At 34.9% G+C, this 24,651-nt stretch overlaps 2 protein-coding genes and 1 long non-coding RNA gene across 3 annotated transcripts; all 3 read right to left on the bottom strand.

Annotated features, from left to right (window-relative positions):
* Positions 1-304: 304 nt before the first annotated feature.
* LOC125222559 (protein TIFY 7) lies at positions 305-3,301 on the bottom strand. The gene is made up of 7 exons (XM_048125239.2): positions 3,101-3,301; positions 2,367-2,428; positions 1,924-2,012; positions 1,671-1,761; positions 1,254-1,578; positions 1,036-1,093; positions 305-657 (listed from the first exon to the last, which is right to left on the bottom strand). Exons 1-7 carry the CDS (start codon positions 3,183-3,185, stop codon positions 525-527), a joined length of 843 nt encoding a protein of 280 aa, XP_047981196.1. The 5' UTR covers positions 3,186-3,301; the 3' UTR covers positions 305-524.
* Positions 3,302-12,524: 9,223 nt separating this feature from the next.
* PUX2 (plant UBX domain-containing protein 2) lies at positions 12,525-18,381 on the bottom strand. Its single transcript, XM_048126328.2, has 3 exons — positions 17,151-18,381; positions 14,240-14,518; positions 12,525-13,031 (listed from the first exon to the last, which is right to left on the bottom strand). Exons 1-3 carry the CDS (start codon positions 18,009-18,011, stop codon positions 12,774-12,776), a joined length of 1,398 nt encoding a protein of 465 aa, XP_047982285.1. The 5' UTR covers positions 18,012-18,381; the 3' UTR covers positions 12,525-12,773.
* Positions 18,382-22,272: 3,891 nt separating this feature from the next.
* Positions 22,273-24,608, bottom strand: LOC125222979 (uncharacterized). The gene is made up of 2 exons (XR_016137301.1): positions 22,611-24,608; positions 22,273-22,487 (listed from the first exon to the last, which is right to left on the bottom strand). It is a non-coding gene; the product is annotated as an uncharacterized LOC125222979 (long non-coding RNA).
* Between the last annotated feature and the right edge of the window lie 43 nt (positions 24,609-24,651).

The raw sequence follows: 24,651 nt of genomic DNA on the forward strand, positions 1-24,651 counted from the left end.
ATTGAGGAGAAATGTGTAGAGAGAAAAAAAAAGTTTAAGCTAGCCACATCCATCACTGTCCACTCACTTTCCACTCAACGACCACCATTTATTGATTGTTGTCACATGCAAAATGTGGATTTATAAATAACCAATGAGCTGTCATGCCTCACTCACTCAACTTCAAAAATATCCAAGCATATATTATGTGAGTTTTATCAGCCACAGTTTAATAGTAGTAAAAAACATAAACGGAATGTATTCGCAATAATTCAACCTAATAGTTCAAATGTGGATCTCAAACACCAAACACTGAGCCATGATATAGTTCTAGATCATCTAGAGTTGGCATTAGATACAAATAAGGTAGTTTGCCTACCAAGAGTTGCATTTTTTAGAAATAATATTACAACAACTTAGGGAATTATACAACATATATATAGCCAAATTCATAAACGTTATAGATCCACAACCAGAATGCAAGCTATTAGTACAAACTTCAGGGTTTATTAGCTACATAAGAGAAGATCTCACATATATTACACTCAGTCATCCTTGCTGACAGCGACCGAACTAGAGAAGGTAGACGTAGCTGAGAATCCAAAATCATTCGACTCTGGCGTTTTACAATCCGCCGTCTTCTTGCCCTGGTTGTATGGTGCTGCTGCACTCATCACCCTTCAAGAAAAATGCAACCACCAACTTAATGTTCGTCACTCAATACTCAACTATAGCCAATCCAAGAAGAGAAAAAGGAAAAATAGAAGAAACCAGTCTCTAATGTGCATAAGAAGTCTAATTTGCACAAAAAATTATCCTACTGCAAAAGGGATATTTAGTGCTGGTACATGAATGTGACTAAACTTATTAAGAAAAAATGTTCCAAAGAAAGCAAAAGCCTTAAATAGAAAGGATGGGAAAAAAGGAATAGTAATACATTTATTGTCTTTCCCCGTAAGAAATACTCCCTATGATATAGTATGACGCTAGCCATGTGCATTGATTTAGGGTATATGTTTGATTTTTTCTTTAGGAAAAGAGAATCAACAAAGTTACCTCTCCTTGCGCTTCTCCAGAAACCTAGCCAGTGATGCTTTCCTTGCTTGTGGAACAGCTGTGAAAAAAGAACATTTTAATTCATGTACTTAACACTTCTCCATATGAATTATGATGACACAAAGATGATAGAGACGACTTGGTAATGTAAAGTGAATTATTGAGCAATTGGTGCAACAAATAGTAAACTTCAGGTTCAACTGAAGACGATAACATACCTGATGACATTATAGCAGATGCAGCAACAGATGACATCACTCTAGAAGGTTCAGTATTATTAGCATGGGCAGGTGACATGCCAGCGGTCTTAGAGACCTTGATGTCATCATTGTTAGTACCCGGAACACCACAATGACCAATGGGGTGAGAAGAAACAGACATAGGGCTTGGGAGTCCAGAACATGGTGGAGTGCTCATGGATTGGTTAACCAATGGTTGATCTACTGCTGGAACTTTGGATGCAGGTGCTTGCATGTGAAGTTTTGATTGAGCCATCATAGATTGGGCATACACATTTCCAGCCAAAAGCATGATTGCTTGAGCCTGGATAATATACCCAGTGAGGGAAATCAATTAGTGCACAGCATCACAGAAATAAACAGAACAAAAGCGATGTCGTGCAGAGAATGAGGAACCTTCTCAGGGGAAATGTCATCAAAGACACACACTTTTCCACCATAAAAAATAGTCATCTGAGCAGGAGCATTAGAAGCCTTAGAATTGTTCCTACAAAAAAAAAGATAACAGAGAACAAGAAGTTGTTTAGACAGGCACATTTACACCACGACACATCATTGCTTATTAAATGTCTTACGGATGTTCAACTAATAACATAAGAAGATTACAATAGATGATGCGAATGAAGTATGAGTCAAGATTGCAGCTCACCATTGTTCAGTTACTCCAGCATGAGTACTTCCACCAAGAAACTGTGGCTTCATGGAAAATGGACTCATAGAATATGCAGGCTGCCCATTCTGCAGCATAAATCAGATGTTAATCTATAAAGGCAGTTTTTACAATAGATAACTTATTTGCTCTTCACGCCGTGGATCAGATGTTAATTTAAACACTCAAATTTCCATACATAAAGTTTATTCTCTCTTTGTTGCATTAACCAGTTCAATAAATGCAGGTGTTTCCCAAGCACAATATTTGCTATCTAGATACTGAAATATCAAAAGGGAGATAACTCCATGAGGATTAATAATTATGCGACGTGGTGTAATAAAAGGATGGAACAATGTCAATACATGACCCAAACATGATCAGACCAGAGTCAAATATGACTCAAATATATCTCCAAGAGATGCAAGAAGATCAGATTTTACCTTTGACATAAACTGAGGGAGGCCAGACGCCTTGTTTGCAGGCCCAGAGCTCCTTGCAAATCCTGACCATTTTTGTTTTTATTTTTTTGCAAAAAAAACAGCATGTTAGAAATCATCTCTCCAAGTCTAAGTCATCCAGTCTTTAACTTTTAGTTACAGCCATGTTTGAAGGTATTTGAGTCGTATGTATAACAGAGATCAAAGTTTTCAACGTAAATTGAACTATTGAACTCATAACACAATTGGACAGATCGGAACAACTATTAAAAGCATAAGAAGATTCACTCTCCTCCCCTTTCTTATGTTTTCTAAAATGGAAAGATTAGTAGCTGAAATGAAATTTGGTCAACTCAGCTGCTGGTTCAGATCTCAAGCAAATTAGAGACAGCCAGTATCATTCCGTTTCTTTAACAGATCAAGACAGCATTTCTAAGAAGAAGATATGAATTAAAAGTGATACTATGATTGTGTTCAACAAAGCTAACAAAAACTCTTATTAACATGTTTACAAACACAGAAACACCAACAATATTTCTTATACACATCTTCAAATTAGGGAAAAACAAAAACGCCTAAAAACACATAAAACCTTCAGAAATTTGGAACAAACGCTCAAACAAGTACACCGCGTACAGCTGGGGCAAAGAAATCAAACAAAACGTCTAAAATTCTCATGAATTTGAGCGTGAAATAAACGGAATTTTGTTAGAGCATAAACAGGAGAGAGAAATGACCAGATTCTTCGACGACGCCTTCAACAACCTCTTCCTTAACAGTGGCATCTTTGTTAGGGTTCAACCCCATGAAATCTCTCTCCATATCTCAGAATTTGAAGCGACAAAGAGGTATAAGAAATGAAGAGAATTGTTGAAATTATTTACATATGCAGAAAAAGCCCTTTTAAAAGGAAAAGCAAATGGTTCAAAGTTGTAACTGTAGTAAATGGAACCACAGAAGATTTTCTAGTTGTGTTGATTGCTGACTCGTTGACATAGACTTTTACCTTATGCATGAAAATCGGAATTCATAAAATTATAAAAAATATGTGAAAATTTATCTTTAGATATTGATAAAACAATTTTAAATTGAGACTGAATTTACCAAAAATTCTGGTAGAAAAATAATAATGGATGAACCGTTACTTACCGGCGCAGGGGTTGGCCGGTAAAAGATCACATGCGATAATCGATGTCATTAGGTTGGACCACACGGTATGTTAGCCACATGTCTTCACGATTTAATCTCTTAACTCAGTTTGCCACTATTGAAAATTAGTGGAGTTATCAACGGGTCGCAGCGCAGTTGGCAGCGCGGAGCTGTGGTGACCATGAGGTCATGGGTTCAAACCCCGTCACCCGCTGGGAGACTTTCGGCCTTAATTCGTAAACCCGGTCGAGCAGGATTAGTCGGATTTCGCAAAAAAGATGGGTTCGGTACACCTGTGGTTAAATCAAAAAATAAAAATAAAAATTAGTGGAGTTAATTCAGTATTGTTCAAAATAGAAAATAAATTATGGAAGTGAAGTAGTGTGCCAACTTTCTTTTTACTTGGATTTTTGGCTAGAAAATCTAACTATATGCAAATTACAAAAATAATATTTCGAGATTTTTAGATGTTTTTTTAAGGGAATTAATAATAGTTTCTAGTAAATTTGACTAAATCCTCTTCGCTCGCAAATTCTCTTTCATTTGTTATCGACGCAAGATATGACTCTTTTAAATTCTTTATAATTATTCTTTTGATTTTGTTTTCTTGTGTTCATCTGATAGAGCATTTATTTATGTTGCTATTGTGATTTTATTGCTTTTATTATTATTTCTGGTTTGAACTGTGTCCTAGGAGTACTATTCAGTTGCTCGTCAATTTTAGCACTATGTATTTCTTTTAAATAAAAAAACACTTTCTTATTTCACATTTTCACTTAAAAAATCATATTATCACATCAATAAATATGGTATACTCACAATATTCTATAGTAGTGGAGAGATTTTTATTCGGAATAAAAATTAAGAAAAAGATGTGTAATGTATTAAATAAAAAGATAATAAAGTTATGAGTGAGTAAAAGTAGAGAGAAGAAAGTAAGAGAGGGAAAAATAAGTGAGTAGAAATGTGTTGATTTTTACTAAAAGAGTGAACTACATAAACGGTACCTGATTTTTCACTTTCGCACATAAATGGTACCTGATCTTTATTTTATATCGTTTTTGGTACCTATAAATCACATTTTTGGTACCTAATGCAATTTTGACCCCAAAATGCTCTCTAAACAAATACATATTTCCATTTGTATCATTATGGTTATTTTGGGCATACAAAACTAAGTACCAATAGTGATATATTAATTTCTTCACTCATTCTTCTCACTCTTTATACTATTATTATTGATCAATATTACAATTATTATTTGATGTTATAAATTAATAATTTATTTATTTTTTAATGTCATTCAAATATATTTAATTATAAGTCTAGTTATAGTTATATCTAATTATTGTAATAATACTAAAAACTAGTTGTAATAAATAAATAATAATAATATAATTACTTAAATTATGAATCACACAATATTATACAATAACAATAATTATTATTATTATTATTGTTGTTGTTGTTATTTTACATTATACTAATAACTATTCAATATAATCTTAATAAAAATTTCAAATTGTGAATTATATTTATAATGATATTAAGAGTTGAATATTTTTAGTTAGGTGTTTCATCCATAAAATGAGTATAAAACAATTCAATACAAAATATTTAGTTGATTTAAATATTTTAAATAATTAATTTAATTAAGTGTTTTGTTCTTGATTTATATTATGAATGCAATTAGATGTATGTATAAAACACTAAAAAGAATGAAGAAAAAGAAGAGAAAAGGAAAAGAAGAGAAGAGAAAAGAGAAAACATAAATTAATGAGAAAAAGAAAGAAGAAAGAAAGATAAAATATTAAAAAAAAGAAGAAGAAAATGGAGAAAAAAGAAAGAAGGAGAAACTAAAAAAGAAAAAAAGAAAAAAGAAATGAAGAAAAAAATAATCACATGTTTGGTATACTATTTAATGGAAATTTCCAAAAATATCTTGCATAACAAAATAATCACAAGTTTGGTAGGTGGGTTATTTTTGTCACTGGGTACCAAAAACGATATAAAATAAAGATCAGGTACCATTTGCGTGCGAAGGTGAAAGATCATGTACCATTTATGTAGTTCACTCTTACTAAAAAGAAAAATGACTCCACTACTATGGAACATACCAAAATGACAAAATAACTCTCTACTATGGAACAGAGGGAGTAAGTTTATTTCATCCGTCTCATAGAAATAGGTCATACTATTTTTTTTTCTTTCCCATATAAATAGTTCATATCCATTTATGACATCATTTATCTCCTTCTCTTTTACTTTATTATTTATGGGTCTCACTATACAATACACAATTGTTCAACTATTTTTTCTCCTTTTATCTTATTTTATCAAGATATTAGAGTCATTTCTTTTGAGCACAGGAATTTAGGAGATGTTATTTAGTAGTGTAAGTGGAGTTAGGAGTAAAACAAATTTTTACCATAAATAGAAATAGCTCAAATATGTGGGACACCCCAAAAATGAATAAAGATCTAATATTTTGAGACTGGGAGAATATGTTAATACCAAATGACTTATTTTTATGAGACAAACATAGAAAATGGGAGGTGAAATGTAAAGAAAAGAGATTTTCGTATCTCTCTTTCCCACTATAATTTTAACAACAGAGAAAGCAACCTCAAAAGTTAAAGAAGTTTCGAGTTTTGGGTGACGGAATAAAAGTTTCAATATTTAACTTATTTATTTACGGAAAAAAAAATGATAGCTACTTATTATTTTGTTTGACAAATTTGGGGATATAAATGAATCGCGCATTAAAAAATGTTAGGTAGAAAGTGAGATAAATATGTGAGGCCGACAGCCGAATTAATTCACAACATTCTTACTATTTGCACGTGAACAATGCATATATAGCTTTAGATTATTCTTTTTTTACTAAAAAAAAAGTAAATATTCATTGTGTAACATTAATATGCATATATAACCCTGATACTAATAAAGCACAGTAGATCAAACCTCCAAAAAGAAAAGCACAAGAACAGAAATGTGACAGTTAAATTTGGGATAAAATTTTAGGAAAAATGTAGATGCAGAGGAAAAGGGGTGTTATATATGTCTTTTTCTTCAACTTTACCAAACATGAGGGAAACATTCTAATCCTTAAAAGATCTTATACTAATACTATAAATTAGGGTGCAAGGCCATAAAATACGTAGTAGGTATATATAAAGTCAATTAAACTCTATCTTCCTAATTAAATGACAGATTGACTTTGATTTAAGAATTGCAGTTGTGATTTAAATCTATCATGCCAAAAGCCTAAGTTTGACCTTTTTGGTTGGAAATATGGCACATCAATAATGTTCATATAATTGCTTTTTCTACTATTTATTCTCAAACTTGGTGGTGGATTTTAAAACTTAAAAAGATAATAGCGAGAAACAACATTTAATTTATGAACTTATGCAATGATGTAGAGTATAATTAACAATGTTAAGTCAATCACGTAAAATGTAGTACTCTCTCCGTCCCAGATTAAGAGTCACTTTTTACCATAAAAGTTCGTCCCAATTTAAGAGTCACTTTTAGAATTTTCCATATTTGATCATATAATTTTACCCCATTCTACATCAAAATTACATAAAAATGTCATTATCTATATTAAAATAAATAAAAACAAAAATCAAAAGTCAAAAGGGACCCACCTTCAACCAACTCCACCATCTCACTTCATTTATTACACACTTCAACTCTTTCTTAAAATCCGAGCCATAACAATAAGTGACTCCAAATGTGGGACGGATGGAGTATATTAGATAAGATCATCAACAGCTAAGAAACATTAAAAATTGTGGACAATTGAGAAATTTCAAACAATTCAAAGGTGCAGGATCATGTCACTGCGAATTTACCAATTATCAAGATCTATTTTGTATTTGAATTTAGAGAGGATCATTCTCTCAATATAATAGATCTAGATACAAAGGACAATAAATCCAAAAGAATGATCAGAGACACTCTATAGTAAAAGTATTAGTATCACAAGAACAACAAATCCTAAAGAAGGAATGTGATCAAATGAAAACTCTAAATATTGTACAAACTCAAAACTATGATCTGGATCATTGAAAAATATCAACAGATCACAAAAAAACATCAACAGGAAAATGTCAACAGAATTTCAATGGTAGTCAATGATTGATGCTGTGTTGATAGTGTGTTGATACTGTGTTGACATTAAAATCTTGAAATTTTACACTGTGTTGATATTGTATTGAAATTCTGTTAAAGCTGTGTTGAGAAATTTTGAATTTGTACAATATATAAGTTTGCATTTTATCACTATTCTCCAAAAGAATTTGTACAAGAAATATGAAAACTTGAACAAAGTTGGAAATATCGAAGATAAGTTGGCTCAGGTTGCACAAAAACTACATCGGCCAAGGACCTCTTCCAGTAACTACAACCACAAGGTTTTTTTTTTTTTTTTTAAATCTTATATAAAGGAGGAAATTACAAATGATGTCAAGATGGCTCGAACTCGGCAACTCATACAATAATGTTTAAGTTCCTTGCTGCTAGGACAAAAGCTCTGCACTAACGACAACCCCGAGGTGAGTAACTCAGAAGTGCTCAAACCCAAAAACCCTAGTGTCATCGATTACAACACACAAAGAGATATACTCAACACATGATCGATTGGAAACCACAGTCAAACTCACATAAGCTCAAATCTCCCAAGGAATCAACGAGATCTCCTCTGACTTAGCAGATCGGACTCACAAAGAGTCAATCTAGTGTCGGACTTCACAAGGAAACTAAAGAGGTTGCTTCCGCTAGATATATCACCTTTCAGAACTCACAAAAGAAAGGACGGAGACGATGATCGAAGAAGAGAGAGTGAATGAGAGAATGATTGGGATGCTAAACGCTTGAGAAGGTTAAGTCCTGTCACAACAAACACACTAAACATCCAATTTTGAAATTATTTTTATTTATTTTAAGAGTTATCAATTAGCCCATCCTCCATGTTCTTTCTCTTGTAAGGTTGTCCGACAATTATGACGCATAAAATGATAAAGATACTAAACATTAGAGCATCCGTAGCGGTGCTCTTGCACAAGAGCACCCGCCGTGCCGTCGACGCGGCGACATCCCTGCTCGCCACTATGCTCTTGCCGACGGCACGACCTTGCTCGATAGCAAGAGCACCGCCGTGCCGAAGAGCAGGGCGACGTGGCACCTCCTGATTTGCTAACGACATTTTCGTTGGAAATTTATTTTTTTAATCGAAAATAATCCCAAAAAAACAAATTTCGGATTCCCAAACATAAAGCTTTTTAATTACCTTTTTTTTTATTTATTTTAAAAAAATTTAATCCCACAATCATTTATAAATACACACATTCATCATCCATTTTTCACATCAAATTATGTCTCACTCATACTTCTCTCATATTTTTCCATGCAACTCACCTACATCTTTCTCTCTTACTCAAACATTCTCTTAATTCAAAAATGGATATGAACGATATTATTGCGGAAGCGGAGCGCGAAAAACAAGAATACTATCAACAATATTGTGTCGCCTATGAAGCCTATGTCGCCACCGCTGCCCCCGCCCCTCCTCATCGACCAACGAGATTAAATCGCCGCTACATCCCTCGTGATGGGAGGGAACCCACGAAAGGCTCGTTGACGACTATTTTTCCGACGAGCCGAGGTTTCCGGCAGATTACTTACAACGCCTTTTTTGCATGTCAAAACGCTTGTTCGTGAGTATTGTCAACACATTGTCCGCTCGTGTTGAATACTTCCAATCACGTAAATACGCAATCGGTCGGCAAAGTCTCTCTGCATTGCAGAAGTGTACTTGTGCCCTCCGAGAACTTGCTACCGGGCAAACGGCTGATATGTTCGATGAGTATTTGCATGTGCGTGAGTCAACTGGAATCCTATGCCTCAAAAAATTTTGCGCCGGCATTCGTTCTGCTTTCGGTGAGAAATTCCTTCGGGCACCCACCACCGAAAATTGTCAGCGGTTGCTTCATCTTCATGAAACTTCCCACGGATTTCTCGGTATGCTTGGCAGCATTGACTGTATGCATTGGAGGTGGAAGAATTGCCCGAATGCTTGGAGGGGGCAACACTTAAGCAGCCACAAAGGCGGCGGCCCAACGCTTATCCTTGAAGCGGTCGCCGACTACCGCCTGTGGATTTGGCATGCATATTTCGGTGTGGCCGGATCCAACAACGACTTGAACGTGCTCTATTCTTCACCCCTCTTCAATGATCTTTTGAATGGTGTAGCACCGGTGATCGACTTCACCGTCAATGGAAATCCATACCACGTGGGGTATTATCTCACCGATGGTATCTACCCAAGGTGGTTGACTTTCGTGAAGACGCTCAACTTGCCGCAAGACCCGAAACGAGTTCTTTATGTGCAACGTCAAGAGGCTGCTCGGAAAGACGTCGAAAGAGCTTTTGGGGTCCTTCAATTTTAATTCAACATTGTGAAGACCCCGTCTCGGCTGTGGTACACAAAGAATATTGCCGACATCATGTACACGTGTATTATCTTGCACAACATGATTATAGCTGACGAAGGACTGAGGACGGCTAACTTTTCCGACGAGGATGAAGCCGGAAGCTCAACCGCAATGTCTCCCCCCACGCCGAGGTGTGCATGCGACAATGCGCGAGAGGATCGAAAGAAGACACATAATGCGCTATACCAAACCCAACTTGAGCTACAAGAAGACCTAATCCTGCACATTTGGCGAAATTCGGCCACGAGTATTGGGTTTTTTTAATTTTATGAATTTAATCATGTAATTTTTAATTTTTAGGATTTTAATTATGTAAATTTAAAATATTTAGTAATTTGTAATAGTATTTTGGATATTTTTAATGCATTTTAATATTGTGAAAATGTTTTTAATTAAATTGAATAAAAGAATGGTGGAACCCTTGAGCGTGCTCTTGCGGGAGAGTACGGATGTGAGTGTTGTGCTCTTGCGAAAAAGTATAGAGTAAAAATGAATAAAAGTGGGTATGCTCTTAGATATGCAAGAGGAAAATAAGAAAACTTTATTTCTACAAATAATACTACACCGGACTAGCTTGGCAGCATTTCCAGGCGTACTTGTAATATTTTTTATTGTTTTTCCTCATTTTCGTAATTTCCTTGTGTTATACTCCCTCCGTTCCATAGTAATGGAGGCATGTCTTTTCGGCACGAAGATTAAGAAAAAATTGTGTTAGGTAGGTTAAGTAAAGGGAGAGTAAAGTGGAAAATGAAAAAGGTAGAGAGATGAAGAGAGAATAAAGTAAGAGAGAGTAAAGTAAGTGTGGAAAAATGTGTTGACTTTTACTTAAAAAAGGAAATGACTTTATTAGTATAGAACGTACCAAAATGGCAAAATGACTCTATTACTGTGGAATAGAGGGAGTATTTGTAACAATAACTATTTCTGAAATGTCTTAGTATTGACTTAATTTTGTATACTAATAAACATTACATGCATTAATGCATATTCTTACTTTCCTAATAATATACTAGTAGATGCTATCCATTCAAAGACAACACAAATATAATTAAGATACAAACTCTATACTTCCCTATGTATTTTATACCGAGAATAACTCTTAAGAAATTCCTTCCCGAAGTCGTATATAGTAGCTGAAGTTAGTAATTTACTAATTTTATAACTAAAAAATTTTAAAGTTCAAATTCCAGATTTTATCATTTCCAAATATTTTTTCACCTATACTGTATACTTGTACATAAAATCAAATAAATACGTTAAACGGAGACTCTTGGTGGGCTCATACGTCAAATATATACTAGTAGTATATGTTTTCGCATATGCTATACTTTTTAGGGTTTAGAAATTGTTAAATAGAATCATTTTCAGCACATTTTAAACATGAAGATATTTTCTAGAAAGAGTTATGAACGCCACAATATTTGAGCGGTGCAGAAAAAATCCCATCTCTCTCCGGAAAATGAAAAGGAAAATATTAGAAATAATGTTAACTAGTAGGAGTTCCATATAAACGCAGTATAAATGAGATAAAGTCATAATTATAGTACATTGTTTAATCAATTCGCTACCGCGTGTATCTATATTTGGGACGATATCAAATTAGAAATTTCATTATCTTTTTGAGATAGTACAACCTATAATGAAATAACAACTATATAACGAGCTATAATCCTAGTAAGAATAAGAATCATATTAGGCCCAGAATACACGTATGTCATCGTAACGAGCTATAATCCTAGTAAGAATAAGAATCATATTAGGCCCAGAATACACGTATGTCATCGCTGTGATCGCAGACTAATTCACTCAAGTTTAATTATTTTTGAGTCAAATACGAGTTTGATTCATTAGACAAGGTTAAGGTCACAATTAAATTCATTTAAACTTTATTGGGTGTTGAAATAGAAAAATTAAAATGTAATTAGTAGCTTTTAATTAGTTAGTTTAGCATTAATCTAGCCTATATATAAGGCATATTATTGTAAATTGTAGTCAACTTCTTTCAAAATGTAGTCCATAATGAAATTTTTCTTTTTTCTTCTCCAGTCTCTCTATCGAAAGTTTTTCCCAATTTTAGCAGTTACTTCATCCTCCTTCAATGGAGGTTTCTAAATCCACATGAGAAGGAGGTTTCTAAATCCAAATGAATTTGCCATTTTCAACATTGGGTTTGAAGGAACTTAGTTGTTGGATATTGTCAAACTCAACTGTAGTCAATCCGTTACTTAAGTTAAAAACGAGTTTAATTTATTAAACACATCCACGTTACAATTTAAGAATACTTTATTTTTCATTCTAAAGGAAATATGCAATTTAACCTAAAGAATTGCTTTTCAGTTGATTTTCTAGTTATGTTAGCTACAACTTACAACTTCAAGGAAACTCCATCGGAAATAAAGGGTTGCTACTACGGTTAGTACTTAAATAACCATCAACGAACCATCCTCAAACTCTTCGAGCAAGAATATCAACTCCTATATTTATACTACTACCTGTGTTCCAACACAAAAAATTAAAGTAAAAATAGAAATAAAATTGTTTCTATAAACTTCGTCGTTCTATCCACAACTTATACAGTATTTCACAAGCATAAATCTGGATGAAAATCGAAATAAAATGGCAAATTGTGTTGCATGAGAAATGAAATACAGAGACACAAACATATAGTCGACTCTTGATTTTCCACGGTACATCGACTACACATACTATAGGTTCCCACTTTCTCCAGAAGAATTAGTATTGCGATAATTGAGGGTACGCGTTATGAAGCAGGAACTGCAGAAGCAGAGACAAAGGGTTCGCTGATCTGAAGGAGTTCGTTGGAGAGACCGGTAAAAACAGTATCACCTGTTTCAATAGGTCTGAACTTAATAAGTGCTGCAGGGACCAAATCCTCTTCTTCCAATGTGATTCCTCTCTCTCCTGCCGCTGGATAATGTGGGATCACCCGTCGCTTCACTAAAACTGGATGTAGCAGCTCAAACTCTAAGCTTGGGTCTTTCAGTGCATTGCTCACCAACTAACATAAGAAAAAGAGTTTCAACTCAGTAATATTTTGTGTGCTTATTATCTTTTACTCAGCCAGAATAAAATGTTTTAGCATATCACACTTTTTTGGCATATTTTTCTGAACAGAATTGGTTCAATATATTCAACAGAGAAATCAGTTGATCGAGTATATCAAAAAAATCAGGACATTGACTATACTGAAAAGGTACACATGTACAAAACTGTCTGGTACGAGGATTTTAGAGAGGAAATGGTCAAAAAGATGCGAGGGGAGAGTAGAAACTCTTCCCTTAAAAATGAGAATACCCATTTGATACACCCACCATCTGTTTTACAAGTTGCTTTCAATGGAAACCAAACAAACTTGAGATCTTTTGCAACTTATTGAATGAAACAATGTAAACGAAGACACATTCTGTAACAGATATTGAGGCCTAGAACTTCAATTTTGGAAATTATTTTGGGATGGTTGGTTAATTTTACAAAACATATCAAAATTTCACAGCTAGGCGTAAGATACCTGTTGAGATTGCTTTTACACTTTTATCGTGCCATGCATTGCTTTAAATTTAAACGAATAAGAAATTGTAAGCTTTTAAGAGATCATCGAAGATTCAGCGTACTCATGCGTGCTTATAAGCTTCAAGGTTCATATCAAAATTAGAAGGTACAGGGATTTCATAAGCTCCAAAAACAAAAGAGTCATTTATTTTAAGCATAGTGGTTAAAAACCAGACATCTCTTATCTGAGAGGGGGGAAACTTCACCATGCACAGGTAACAATCTAAGCGACTTATCCAATATTGCTAATCATTTAAAAAGTAAAACAATATCCCAAGGACAAAAGAGACAACCCCAAATGCTCAGTTGAATTTTAAATACTAGTTGTAAATACAGCCAAACTACAACTTATGTATAAAAAGAAAAGTAAAAGAAAAAACATAATGCAACTAACATAAAAGCTTGTAGTCTACTGAAATATGTGGAACCTTATGTATCGAGGTAAAAGTTCAGTGTCAAAAGTATTAGCATTTGGCAATCCAGGGTATGAAACAAAAGTTATCTAGTATTTACAAGACATGAAGTCGGTATTGTCTATCATCAAGGATATGCTTGTAAGACAACAAAAGTTCATTCCCAGGGTACTAACAATAACATAAAATGGGTTTACTTATTCAATAGTTTCTAAGTCTATAGGAAATATATGAAAGGACTAACCTCGTATAGAGCACCAGTTTGCTCCCATGGAGAAAATATAGCTTGAAGTACCACTCCATCAGGAAACTGTATTCTAATGACCGTTTTATTATACTGCCTTCTTGCAGCTTTGGCCTGCTTTTCTCTGTATGATTTAGGAATGAGAAGCTTAGATTCCTCTAACTTTTTTCTCCTTGACTCTGCTTCCCTTTTCACTTCTTCAGCTGAAAGGTTGTAGAAAGAATCAGGTAGCTCAATCCGTGCTGCTACATTCTCGGGGACGGAAAAGAATACCCGGATCTGATTTCAAGAATGAGGAAAAGTGATTAGAATTCATTCTCAGGGAAGTAAAGAGCCCGAAAAAGAACAGATAGTGGAAGAATCATGAAGCCATGAACTGCTCCTAGGTGAACTCGACTCAAAGTGCTGCAAGGAAGAAAACTGGAGCAGAAATTATAAGGTGATCAACTTGTGTAGGACAGAGAAGTTATATCAGTAAAGGAGTTACCTATCTTTAACTGAAATAGCACATCACCTTACTTATGTCCAACTACTAACTCTCATATATATATATATATATATATATATATATATATATATACTAAGTATGTATCTGACAACTACTAGTTTGGTATATAAAACAACCCTATATGTGTGTGTGTGTGTGTGTGTGTGTACACAACGAAATCCTTTCTCTTCCACATGTGTCTTTGATTATCACATTCTAACTACAAAGTTGTCAGATACATACTTATGTGGACTTATGCGTCTTTGATTATCACATTCCTTTGGTTTATGCAGACATATAGCAATATGTTAAGAATAGCTCAAGGTTCCTAGTCTCCATCCTAACATAGGTGAGATAAAACATAAAATAGTAGATGGATATTTTAAGGCATTTTATGGCACTGTCAAACCACATAATCAGAATATATGGCATATCTATCATTGAACAGGGTATAACATTCATTATGAAACACTTCATCAAAGAGTTTACAGGACACAATAGTTCAGTTCAGTGACTTCAGTCCAACTGGCACCAAATCATGTAATCCCATCCCAAAGCATACAAAATGTTTCAAGAAAGAAATTGAAATCTAGTTTCTATATTTAATGTATGGCATTAGACTTTATGGGTTCAACATTCTCTACCAAATTCAAGAATGCACCAAATACCACTTCCTCAATTGGTAGTGACCCAGCCGATAAATGACAAGGAATTGCCCGACTACCCAATATATCATGCATCCATATGAGATTCTTTGGTACTTTCAGATAATATCTTCTACTAGCTTTTTGTCAAGCTTACTGCAAACGTAATTCTTATGAGCCCATAATCTCATTATCAAATGTCTGCATTAAATCATGAGGTTTCACAAACCCGGAGGATAAGACTTAAATGCCGTACCAACTAGGCATCCTATCTTGTGGTCATTTCTAATTGATACCCCTCTTTTCTGATATTAGACCAAATTTCCAGCAGGATGAAAAACAAAGCATCACATGTAATCAACATCAATGATTTTTTAATTGGGGATTCACAAGAATCAAATCATGAAATCACTAGACTATAATTTGAAAAGGGAATACAAGTGTGAAAGTTTAACATAATTGATTGACTTTCTTCACTGTAGATTATGTCTCTCCTAGAAAAAAAAAAGTTATTTGAGGTCTTTCTAAAAATTCAGAAATAAGATACATTTTACAGTACTTTAAAGTTGCAGTGCCACTTGGGTGATTAACCACTATCTTTATCTGGAATCTCTGGATGCTTATGAGAGTTAGCCAAACAAGTTCAGCTGCCGAATTGTTGTTTTTATTGCGAAGGACATATTGTCAGCGAGAAATATAGCATGCAAGGCGAAATAAAACTTACTTTCAAATGCCCTTCACATTCATTTATGCATGTGTCCACTAAATCAGAGAATACAAATTCACCAACCAGAAGACGGTTTACAGCTGTTTTACTTCTCTTTGAGCTTAGTAGTAATACAAATATCTAGTGTTACTCCATGAGTCCATGTTAAAACTTAAAGATAGAATATCAGAACCAGATAACATATGCTTAGTATGTCCATTGGAGGAAACAGAGGTAGTCTCTAAAGCAGAGTCATAAATTGGGACCTGTAGTAAGTAGCCTAAAGTCTCACACAATTTAACAAACTACAAACTTACAAATCCGATCAGACTTTCCACTCTAAATAATATTTATGCAATTGGGTAACAGGAAACTGCATGGAAGCTGCTATGACCAATTACCATATCAAACAGAAAAGCAATCGAACCTAATAGGCAGCTACTAATGACATGTGTCATTCATAAGTGATAACTATTTTATATTTATATAAACAAACATATAATCATCTAATTTTACGGAAAGAGCACACTACCTGAGATATTTTATACAATCTACATGCCCTTAATCCATTCCTAACCAATTACAAATTCTCCCTTTCAGGTAGCTCCTGCTCTTATAATATAAGGTTTTAAAAGAATTTCATCAGAATAAGAACCAAAAGTTTTCAGTTAGTCTGACCAAAAGAAGTCCAACTAATTTTCTAACAACACTCTTCAATCTTGACATTCTGAATCAGGAGTTTGAGCTGCACAATGGTAGCTATCAACTTCAAATATCGAAACATCTAATTTCCAACTGGCCTGTTAAAAGTTATCTACATTCAGTAACTTCATGAAATTAGGGGAGGCAGGCCTATAGATTTCCACTATTCATAAAATTTTCCTCCATAGCAGTACCTCTGATATGCTGTAACTAATTCTTTAAGACCTAAACGTAACCTATAGGCTCATTTGATAGCAAAACAAACTTGACAGATGAATCACAAGACCAAGATATGATAGTTCTAAAGCACCAAAAATAGTTCAATGAGACAGTCAATCAAACAGGGAGTCAAACACCTAGCAAGGACTATACCTGTCTATCAACTGGCTTCCTCTCAATAGGTTTATCCAACTTAACTGGAGCCTTAGATGGTAACTCTTCTACCTTCTTCGGCTCCAGCAACAATACAGCATTTTTAACCAAACCAAGCTGCTCCTTAGAAGGCTCTTCCATCACAAACCACATTTCACTACCTTCCTCCTTCAATTCAAAACCAATGCACTCCAGCAACTCCACACCTCCAGGGACATCAGCGATCGCCTCCTTTATCTTTGGATTCCCCATTCTAATCCTCCTGAACTTAGCATTCTCCGGCTCTTTCACCACATTCCTCAAAAGCCTTATCAACACCTCCACCGAACCATCGCTCGGCTTCCCCGACGTGTACGCGCTTACACAACTCTGCAGCTGATCACGAACACCATCGGCTTCCTTATCGCTACTCCCCGATTCTGCTCTGCTCAAACAGGACTCGACGTGGGAGGAAACCTCTTCTTCGGAGGCGTACCCTCCACCGCAAACCGGACACTCGAAAACTCTCAAAGAATAGCCATTTGGGTTCCTCTTCCCCGTCGTGACCAATGAGTCAAACGGATCGAAGCCGTTTTCCGGCTTCTCGTGTGCCTTAGGGTTCATCCGTGGCCCGGGCTCTCTGTTCTCCGATTTATGTTCGGAGATAGTGTTTACCTTTGGATTAGAGGGCTTTGAATTAGACAGTGATGATGAAGAAAACACTGATTGAGATGGAGGCGGCGGCGGCGGCGGAGACGGTGACGACGTAGTGGAAGATCCCAAAACTCTGCCTTGGCCCTTGAATTTGCCCGATGATGATGATGTGAAGGGGTTGTTGACTTTCTTCATCAGCCCCTTCATTTTATCTTTAACTTCATCCATTCTGCTTCGTATTCAATCAACGATCACTGAAAATCGTGAGAACAATGCGATTAATGCTACTACGAGTTCGTGTGTATGAATCGTAGTAGGTTTTGGGGGATATTTCGATTCAGCACAAATTGATGAAATCCTGTAAAAGGTTTTGTGGGGGAGGAGGGAGGGATTTGAATAAATTCAACAGAATTGATGCGTTGACAAAACACAATCCACGAGCGATAGATACAAAAATCAGGCTGAGAATTCGATTTCTATGGAAGTTTGCGATGAGAGTTGAATGAAGAAATGTTGGGGTGTTGAAAACAAAATATGTGAAGTATTGGGGTTAAAATGATAGTGTGAAATAATTATCTGTTGGCGCGTTAACAACCAACAAAACCGTTTTTTTATTTATAACGTAGGAGAGAAGTATAAAAAAAATTATTGAGGTATTGATAGTGAAGTTTAGAGTATTTTCTAAAATTTTATAATTATTATCTTTTTTTTTTATAAAAAATTATTCTCTAAAAAGAAAAGTATTTGAGAAAATAAAAATGACAAAACAAAAGCTTGATCGAACATAGAAAATGGGCGCTTTCTAATTAAATTAATTTAACTTCTATTTAACAATATTCAACTTTATTTAGGTGTCAAATTAATCTCACCAAGAGATAAGATTATCTTTCTTCCTTGGCAAGTATACAGTTCTAAGCATTTTTTATTTGGTTTCCTAGTCAATAGGTTTATATGTTACGTAGGAATACAAACCTCGGTTCTGTCAACGTTTGCAACTATGATTGCCTGAGATCACCTAATTTCTCTACAATGGGACTGTGTCACTGTGATGCTTAATAACACATTAGATAATTGTGTGTTTGGAGTAGTTAGATGACCTCAACCTTTTGAAATTAACATTAAATAGCTTGTTTCTTTTTTTTGTTCTTTTAGCCTTTTGAAATTAACCCATCCAAACTGTTTTGTGCATTTACTCAATCTTAAGATTCAGAAAAATGAGAGTTTTAGAGAATTTAATACAGCTCAATTTTTTTTATGCTTTTAGATTAACTCTGTGTTGTCATATTTGTTTGTAAATTGATCGAAGTGCAAAGAAATGGTAAATGCCAAAAAAATACACTCCCTAATGTACAACAAGTTATGTTACACTGAAAACTTAGCTAAAACGCCTAGAGGGAATATAACAATACAAATTTCGATAATTATTTAGGGTAGTATAGAATAAACTACTTATCAAAATTAATAAAGATCAACTATACATTAGTAATTAGGGTAGATCAATAACTAGGGTGTGACATAGATTAATTGAACAACATTAAGTTATTCGAGGCCTAATTTGAAAATCAGAATCAAGTCAACCAAACATAATCGTATACTCCCTCCGTCACAAAAAATAGAGCAATTGGTGTATGACACGAGTTTTAATGTAGAATTGGTAAAGTAAGAGAGAAGGGAAAAAAGTAAGAGAGAAGTAGAAAAAGTAAGTGAGAAATAGTGTTAGTGCAATGATGTGTAGGATTATTATTTGTTAAAAACTTTCCATAAATGATTGTGCTCTATTTTTTTTGGACGGCCGAAAATGGTAAATATGCTCTATTTTTTTATGGACGGAGGGAGTACAAGTCTAGCAATGCAATTCATAATAAAAAAAACCAGAATCAACAAAAGTTGGATTAAAATTGAAAGCTCAAGTCTAGAAATCCAACTCCGAATCAACAATCCAAAATTCAACTCAGAATCAACTAAGAATCTAGAAATGAAAATCAACAAACCTAATCATACATTCTGTGCCACACCGAAATCAACAAACCTAATAAGATATTCAGATATCAACCAAACAAAACTGTATGCTAAAAGTATCACACACAATTATGTGCCATAGCAAAATCGCAGGAGTTTTACTACTCACTCGACAGTTTATCCTGCTAAGCTAGCTCATCACCCAAATCTAAATCCAACACTCCCAGAGCTGCTCCACCTTATCAGCAGCATATATCGGGTGCAGCTTGTAACTCAGCTCAAACCGAGTTACGGTCGTGCCACATGGAAGGTGTCACGACCGCCCTTCTAGGGTCATTAAATGCGGGCGATCGCGACCTAAAAAGGGCTTGAGTGCAACAAAGACAAGGACTAGGGTTTCATTAAAGGATTTGACCAACGTATTAAATGAACGGTTAACAACAAGAAAAAGTCAGAGCAACGCCTTGGCAGTTAAATCTAATGGATAACAACTGTCATCATAAATGATCAAAACGACAAGGGTTCAATGGAATCCAAAACATATCATGCCTCTAGATTCTAAACGAAAATTAATATAGTTTCAAGATCAACCAACGATAAGTAAAACATGTTTAGCAGAAGCATCCAAGAGAAGAGTGAAGTCATGTGTGAAGACACAACGATACTCGGAGTTTCAAGACAACCATAGTATTTTAATTAAATTGCTCAAAAACTACCAACCGCTCGTCGCCAGCTCAACCTGCACATAGGGAAAACACATGCAGGGCTGAGTATTTTGAAATACTCAGTGGACTTATGCCGAAAACAGTTTATCAAAAATATTATTTATCATGCCATCAACAAGTCATCATCGGGGTTTAGCTTTTAGAAGGGCCTTAGATACTCAAAATAGTTTCTGTTTCAAAAGTCGGCTGATCAGTCATTTTCCCATAGACGTTTATCATATCTTTCACATACATGACATGGAATGCGACCGCAAACCAAGTCACTAGCCCGGCCAACCCATACGCTGACACACGGTCAACCATAGGTGTACACTAATCCAAGTAGGGTTTGCGGTCCTACGAGGATCCGAATTCGATATAAATAGTAATGACAAAAGCCACATCAGATAGGCACGTTAAAATCCAAATCACATCACAATAAACACAGTTTCACTTCATAAAATATTTAGGACATTGTCCTTATTTAAAAGAGAGTCCACCTCGACTGCTCAAATTTCAAGTACTTTCTTCCCTTTGCTATCACGCTTCGTGCGCGAGTTATCACCTTTAGATAATATGTATCACGAATCAGTCTCAATCATCGAACTCAAAATCACGCATGCCCCCAAACGTTTCCTTTTTCCACTGATTTGTTTTATATCAATAGTCAAAATCAAGGCATGTTCATCATATCGGTTTATTCATACTTCAATGTCAGATCTACCATCAAAACATGGTCACGCATGATGTTCTTCGCACAACACACATCATACACACACATCGACACACACACACACATACACGCCGACACACAACACATGCTTCCCTTTCATCAATTGTTTTCCCCCCTTTCACTCGATCTATATGCATTAGGGTTCAAGAACACCGATTAATCGGTTAGATGGGAAAAGATAGATCTAAAATACCTTTTCTTGATAGAACGAACAGTAGAACAAAGTAATAGCCTTGATTCTTCAACGATTCTTGAGTTTCAACTTCAATTCTTTGCAAAGAATGAAGAGATCTTGAATAAAATAGAAAACAAGTTGAAGAAGAGTGGAAGAGAGAAAAGTGGCGTGTGGGAGTGCGGGAGGCGTGTAGTTTGGCTAAGGTTAGGGTTTTTCTCTCTTATTTATAGAGTTCAAGAATATAATCCCACAATTAAATAAATAAAGATTTGGGAAGATATGGGGGAGGAATTGGCGTGATTTTTGGGGAGAAATAAGGAGTAGGCGATTTTCTGCCTATTAATTTTGTGTTTGATTTATTTAAATTTTCACGGAGCAAGAAATATCACGGAGCAGACTAAAAATAATAATTTCCCAAATAAAAATATGGAAGTAGACGATTTTATGCTCCCTCACAAGGAATCAAATTTCAAATCTTAATTAAAATAGGGTAAGACAAGATTCACCTGGATATAGTAAGATTTGTTAGAATATTTGTATTTATTCATGGGAGGGAATGAATAAGGGATCAATTAATCAAATAAAATAATTCCCTTCTCCCTTAAATAGGAGATTTTCGAAATCTCTTCGGAAATAACATGGGGATCGATTTTCTCATGGAGAAATAAAGAATAATTGGTTTTTGGATTTAGTTTGGATAAATATCCCATGAAATTAATTAAATTCAAGAAAAATAGAATTCCTCTCCAATAATAATAGTGGTCAAAAATTACAAGAAGATGGGTGGAATAATTATTGATGAACCTATTCAATCTCACTCACCCTTAGGAAATGTAATTCACCACAATAAATTTCGCCCCGCATCAATTATTCAAACAACCAGATCAACGGAATTGATTATTCAACATCCACGTCACATATCCAACGGAATTGACTCAGTCAATCCAAATTCTTATTCCAACCAAAATTAGGTCACCATAGAAAATCATTTAATAATTTCACTCATCATGTAATCCACATACTTCACGACATTAAAAGCATTTAATGCAAAAATTTTATGGTTCGAAAAGTGGGGCGTTACAGAAGGACTTCATCTTCCTTCAGAAACACAAGTGTTGTGCTAGGATATGGGCCTGCACGGAGAAGAGAAGAGTAAGTAAGACAGATAGTAATACTTAGTAAACATAATATACAGTATATATGATCTAAGTATATTAAGCAACCCCACTATTATCATCACCAAATAGAGCATATACCTAAAAGCACAAGTTGATCACCCTTAAGTGCGTAGTCCACATAGCATGTACCTGCCAAGAAAAAAGAATAGTGATGGAGATTGATAATATGCAAACCTCACTACCTTCATTTATGCATTGATATCACTTCTAAATCTATCAAATATATATCAGTTTTGGGAGAAATTTATACATGAGGTGATTTAGACATGACTAGCAAAACCAGATTTAGACCTCACTAGCTTCAGTTTTAACCATGTTAAGGAGAGATAACACTTCTAAATCCAGCACTACCAATAGCAAAGCATGTTTCAGAGTTTTAATCAGGTTTTAAATGATTATAAATAGATTTTAAATGTTGATTTCAACTTCTCTAGCAAAACCAATTTTAAACCCAAATGGTAATTTAGACAACACTAGCAGAATCGGATTTAGACCTCACCAGCTACAGTTTAAACCATTTTAAGGAGGGATAACACTTCTAAATCCAAACCTATTAGTAGCAAACATATTTCAGAGTTTTAATCAGGTTTTAAATGATTTTAAATAGATTTTAAATGGTTATTTTTAACTTCTCTAGCGATACCAAATTTAGACCTAACTAGCTTCAATTTAAATCTTGTTGTACAGATATCACTTCTAAATCAATCACTACCAGTAGCAAATACTTTTGAAGAGATTTTAAATATTGATTTTCAACTTTAAGTTTAATTAGGTTTAAAATCATGACTTAAACTTAACTAACAAAACCCGATTCAGACTGTTATGTTCTGTTCCACACCATACAATATTAGGAACTAAATAAAGTCTAACTAAAAATGATTACTATATCCTGCTTCAATTAAAAATGATTTCCAAATCCAGCAAATATGTATAACTGACTGTTCTGTTGCACAACATCACCAGCAAATAATCAAAAACCTAATTAAAATGATGCCTAGATCCAAACAGATATTAGGAACGAAGCGAAATCTAAAATCAACGTTTGGAATTAAATGCAGTCTATCATCAACGTTTGAACCAAAATGAATTCAAACATCAACATTTGGAACGAAATGAAGACTATCAACAACTAAAGGAAAATATGAGATTCAAAATGCAGATAATAAAAGCTAATTAAAAATGATGTCGGGATCTAGAAGATATTAGGAATGAAACTAAGTCTAAAATCACTATTTGGAATGAAATACAAACTATCATGAGCGTTTGGAACGAAATGAAATCTATAAAAAGCATTTGAAAGGAAATGTAGACTATCATCAAATAAAGGAAAACATAACATTCGAAACAATACTATCAGAATCCCCTGCTGTGGTGGGAACAGAGCAGGGGCTGCTGTGCTATGGAACGGTGATTGTTAGGGATCGACCAGCCGAAGGCTAAGGTTGAACGACCGAAGTCTACACACTTTGTGAGGAGATCAACCCTCACTAAACATATCAGTTACAAGGAAATACATGATCTAAGCTACTGCTTGATTAGATTAGATCTTCCTGAAACATAAAAAAACGGTTCAAGGAAACAATTAAAGCCTAAAAGATAGACAAAGAAAAAGAACAAGGTGAAAGAGGATCTTGAAAAACAGTAGGCTCAAGTTGCACCAGGTACAACCGCACAGGTCTATTAACACCGAGCCCACAAAATCCCCAAATCACAGCTCAATTTGCCACAAGAGTGAGGGGGTAACAAGTAGACCGCAATCCACCAACACTGTATCTCGGAAACCCTAAATCCAGCAGCCTTACTGAAGAATCACTCAAGATCTCTCTTCGGATACTCAAGATCGCTCTATACACAAACTCTAGCCAACACAAGAAACCTCACACGGTCAAGAACCACAGACCAAAAACCAGAGGTTTCCAACACCCCTCACACACACACACACACCAGTGCTTACACACATAGGATGAAGATGGAGGAAGAAGATCTCAAGCCGGAGCACAGAGAAACTCTCAGGGAGAAAACCCTAGAAAACGCCAGAGAAGCTGCAGAGAGAAGAGTATCACAAGTGAGAGAAAGAGTCTAGGGTATAGAATATTAAAGTATTCACTCAACCCAAACC

The sequence above is a fragment of the Salvia hispanica genome, chromosome 1, assembly GCF_029641045.1.
Source record: "Salvia hispanica isolate PSC_SH4W2 chromosome 1, Shi_PSC_v1, whole genome shotgun sequence".
Taxonomy (NCBI): domain Eukaryota; kingdom Viridiplantae; phylum Streptophyta; class Magnoliopsida; order Lamiales; family Lamiaceae; genus Salvia; species Salvia hispanica.